General features: G+C 43.0%; 1 protein-coding gene across 1 annotated transcript; it reads right to left on the bottom strand.

The window, feature by feature from the left end:
• Positions 1-255: 255 nt before the first annotated feature.
• Positions 256-4129, bottom strand: CG4835 (uncharacterized protein; the record flags this gene model as incomplete). Its single annotated transcript, NM_139708.3, has 2 exons — positions 4063-4129; positions 256-3923 (listed from the first exon to the last, which is right to left on the bottom strand). Exons 1-2 carry the CDS (start codon positions 4067-4069, stop codon positions 256-258), a joined length of 3675 nt encoding a protein of 1224 aa, NP_647965.3. The 5' UTR covers positions 4070-4129.
• Between the last annotated feature and the right edge of the window lie 580 nt (positions 4130-4709).

Below are 4709 nucleotides of genomic sequence, written 5' to 3'. Positions count from 1 at the left end.
GTTTTTTTGCGACATATTACGGGAAAAGGGTTTGCATGTAATTGATACTAAAACTGGAGCAAAGTATATGTCTAAAAAGTGAAACACTTAAAAAAGGACTTAGAAAGCCCTAGAAGTGTAATGTGTGAGGAATATGTTAAGCGATTCCCAGCTATTGAGCATTTGTGCATTTACCCAATTGATTTTTTGGGGTAGCAAAAAGAACAGAAATGGAAAAGATTATTGCTGTGATTTATGCTTTATTAATATATTTTTTTAAAATTCAATAAAAAGACACCTTTCATTGGGAACAGAGGTGCATTGAAGAAGATTATCATCGAAAATCGTTCCCTCATCGCAATCCACGGCATATGGAATGGGATAGTCACAGACGACATAGCGACCGCAATCATTGGGATACGGAAGCAGAGTTCCAAGAGCTTGGCCACAGCATATATTGGGGGTGTACGGATCTAGAGTTGTTGGTGTAGAAACTGTGGTTGTCGATTCAGTTGTTGTTGTTACTGTTGTCGATTCGGTGGTTGTTGTCTTTGGAGTTGTTGAAACGGTTGTTGGCTCGGTTGTCGTTGGGGTTGTTGAAATTGTCGTTGACTCGGTTGTCGTTGGGGTTGTTGAAACTGTCGTTGACTCTGTAGTAGTAGTCTTTGGAGTTGTTGAAATTGTCGTTGATTCCGTGGTAGTTGTTTGGGGAGTGGTTGTAGCTGTAGTTGATTCTGTGGTTGTTGTTGGGATTGTGGTTGACTCGGTAGTAGTGGTCTTTGGAGTTGTTGGCTCGGTTGTCGTTGGAGTTGTTGAAATTATCGTTGATTCTGTGGTAGTTGTTTTGGAAGTTGTCGATTCTGTTGTAGTTGTTTGGGGAGTGGTTGAATCTGTGGTTGTTGTTGAGATTGTGGTTGACTCGGTAGTAGTAGTCTTTGGAGTAGTTGACATTTCTGTAGTGGTAGCCTCGGGTGTTGTTGAAACTGTTGTTACCGGTGTAGACGAAGCTTCTGTACTTAAAGTTGTAAGCCCTGGTGTGGTTAACTTAGTGCTACAACCAGCTAGTTCGGGATCCATGCAGGTCAATTCCGTGGGACTAAACTCCAAACCATCCGGACAATCGTAACCAACTGGTATTGGATATTGGCACTTTATATACTTGCTACAGTTTCTCGGGTAGGGTACCAAGGAGTCGTCTGTCTTGCCTTCACAAATTCCATCTGCCGGCTTTTCAGTTGTAGAAGCTTCCGGGTTAGTTGTTCCTGGTTCCATTGTAGTAGATGATGGTGGTGTTGAAATTGTTGAAGGTGATTCAGAAGTATCAGTAGATAATACTGTAGATGATTCTGTAGTTTCTGTTGATTGTCCTGTAGATGATTCTGTTGTTGATTCCGTTGTTGATTCTGTTGTTGATTCTGTTGTTGATTCTGTAGATGGTTCTGTTGTTGATTCTGTAGACGATTCTGTAGAAGATCCCGTTGATGGTTCGGAAGGCGTTGTTGAGCCTTCCCCGTCTCTTGGTGTAGTCGTCGACTCCGATGGCTTAGCAGTGGTTGTAATCGAACAATTGGCGAGTGAAGCATCAACACATTTTCCAAGCTCCACACTAAATTCATCTCCTTTTTCGCATTCAAAGGCAACCGCAATGGGTCTATCGCACTGAATATACTTCGAACAATCGTTGGGATAAGCGACAAGGGCCCCATCCTCGACGTCGTCACAAGGTCCTTTCTGCGGTGGTGGTCTCGTAACCGCTGTGGTCGTTGTCGGCTCACTGGTAGTTGATGTGGTTGAAGTGTAGTCCCATCGACAGGCATCTGAAGGAACATCCGCTCCACACTTTTCAGTAATTGGATCGTAGTACTCCCCACAATTACAGACGTCCATCATGTAAATGTAATCATCCACACAGCGTATGAACCATTGACAATTGTCCGGATATGGGAATGTATCCCGACTGCTATTTGTACACATGGTCGGTTCCGGAGGAGGTCTTGTATAGCCTGGTTCTAGAGTCGTTGTGCTTTGATCACCCTCACAATCACTTTCATCCCAATCATCAATGCACTTCTCTAACTTGGAACTGAAGAATGTACCATCGGGACAGAAGAACGCTATGGGAATTGGTGAAACGCACACAATGTACTTGGTGCAGTTGTTGGGATAAGCAATATTCTCGTTCTCATTTCGACCACCGCAAATACCAGTTTTTGGGGCCACAGTTGTGGTTGTCCTTTCGGTGGTTGTAGCTGTGGACTTGGGTGTGGTATTTCTTTCGGTTGTTGTGGTCTCTGTCGTTGTTGTTGTTGTGGTGGTTGTGACTTGTGATGGTTTGCACGCATCGGGTGCCACATCAGGTCCACACTGACCTGTGCTGGGATCAAAATAACTGCCGTAAATGCAGGGTGCCAGAGTCCATTGTCCGCCGCCCAAGCAAAGATAATACTTGCTGCAATCATCCGGATAAGAAAACGAAGCTCCCAACTCCTGACCATCGCAAAGCTGATCTGGTCCCAAAGTTGTTGCCACTGTGGTGGTAGTCGTGGTAGGAGTGGTTTTTTCAGTAGTAGTAGTTGGTATGGTGGTTGGAATTGGTGTCGTGGTGCGATCTCCAAGGCACACAACATCATCTGGCTCATCGCATACAAGCAAGTCGGGATTGAAGAGCGTATTAGGAGGACAATGACCCATTTGCACTTGATTGTCTTTACATATTAAGTACTCCGAACAATTGCCTATGTAGGCAAAAATAGTGCCGTCCTTTTCATCTTTACAATCATTTGGATCGACATCAGAGGGAAGTCCATCTGTAGTGGTTACAATCTCTTCTGTGGTGCTAGAATGTATTTCCGTTGTAGACCCATCAGAAGGCAGTGTTGTAGGCGTTGAAGGAGTTGTAGTGATTGAAGGCGTCGTCGTGACTGAAGGCGTCGTTGGTTTGTTGGTTGTTCCCGGAGTTGTGGGGAATGGCAGGGGGTCACACCGCACCGAATCGGGTGTATCGCAGATGTGCAGCCAATTATTAAAGAGTTTATCCGGCTGGCAGTAATCCAAATCTGTGCAACCATTTTTGCAGGCCAAGTACCCACTGCAATTGTAAGGATACTCATAGAAACCATTTCCCTTCGGCACACAATAATCCTCTTCAATTCCCTCCGGCGTTGGACCGCAAACCACATCCTCCTCAGTTGTTGAAGTGGGCGGCATTTCTGTTGTGGTTGTAGGAAGGGGCAGCTCCTCGCAATCTGCCATATCGGGAGTATCGCAAATGCCAAGGTACTTATTGAATACCTTGTCTTCAATACAGTAATTTAGCACGGGCCAGCCGTAAGTGCAGTTTATATAGGCCTGGCAGTCATATGGATAATAATGTACCGAGCCATCCTCCTTGTTGCGACAGTAGTCATCTGAAATTCCCGGTGGTGCCGGTGGTGGATCCCAACTGGATGTTGGGAGGTAACTTGAGGGGGTAGAGGACGTTATCTCTGTACTGGTTCCGGTGGTACTTTCTGTCGTTATCTTTGCCGTACTTGATGGTGGTTCTGTGGGTTCTGGCGTTATCTTTTGAGTACTGGATGTTGGTTCTGGCGTAAATCGAGTAGTTCCATCCGTAGGTTCTGGCGTTTCAATCGAGTAGTAGATACATTCTACAGCTTGGGGATAATTACATTGCTGGGTCTTATTATCCCACCAGAGATTTGCGGGACACAACTTCACCGTGGGATAGAGACAGTCGCAAACTAGGAACAAACTACAGTTATCCGGATACGGTACCAAAGCACCAAAGTCCTTGCCCTCGCACATCACCTGGTTTTCGTATCGCTGTTCATTGTTGCAAGTTTCGTGACGAGGTTCGATCTTTGGCAGGGCCAAAACATTTAGCTGCCAGCTCCAGAATACGGCGATAACCACCAGAAGCCATGGCAAAGGCTTGAAAATATTATCTGGAAAAGGAAAGAATACAATAATAATACAAAAAAAAAAACATACAGAGACTATTACTAGTATTTAAGTTTAAATATTTATGTATAATTGACATAATAATTTATTGCATTGTACTTGCATAGAATATCTTAGATTTACCTTGCATAACAACTCCCCTTTCTAAATTGTACTATATATTTTTAATAGGTCTTTTCGCCTGCGAGTTTAACTCCACACTGACTTGTTAACTAGGCCAACTGTCTTGTCTATAGCAAAAGCTATTTCCTGATACAACGTCGGTAGCTTATATTAATGACATTTTGATTAGATTTAATTAGAAATTCTTTGAAATTTATAGAATATCGTTTTCATTCTAGTGATTGTGATTTGTGATTTTATGTTATCGTTAACTTCTGAATTATTTTTCTTAAGTGCCATTTCAACACGAGCAACACAAGATAGTTTCCGTAATATTCTAATCTAGTGATAAGCCAATTACGTATTGAAGTCTTATCGTGGCGTCATAGATTGTTTTGTTTATAAAGGTTAATTTTAAGCAAAATATAAGGCAGGAAGCTTCTCTGGGGTTTTCTTTAAGTATTTCCCCTACTGGTGTTTTTTTACACACGTATTGCTTGTGAAATGAGTGTCATTTTATATTCTTTCATTTCGAAGGTAAATCATTTTATCCTGTTCGCATGTGTTTTGTGTGCGCCTTTTGTGACTCTTATTGCTGCTGTTATTACACTTATTGTTCTTGTTCCAGTTCACGGTGTTGTTGGGTCTTTAATGAGCCCACGTGACCT

This window comes from Drosophila melanogaster, chromosome 3L (genome assembly GCF_000001215.4).
Source record: "Drosophila melanogaster chromosome 3L".
Taxonomy (NCBI): Eukaryota; Metazoa; Arthropoda; class Insecta; order Diptera; family Drosophilidae; genus Drosophila; species Drosophila melanogaster.
This window is presented reverse-complemented; position numbering and strand designations above follow the sequence as displayed.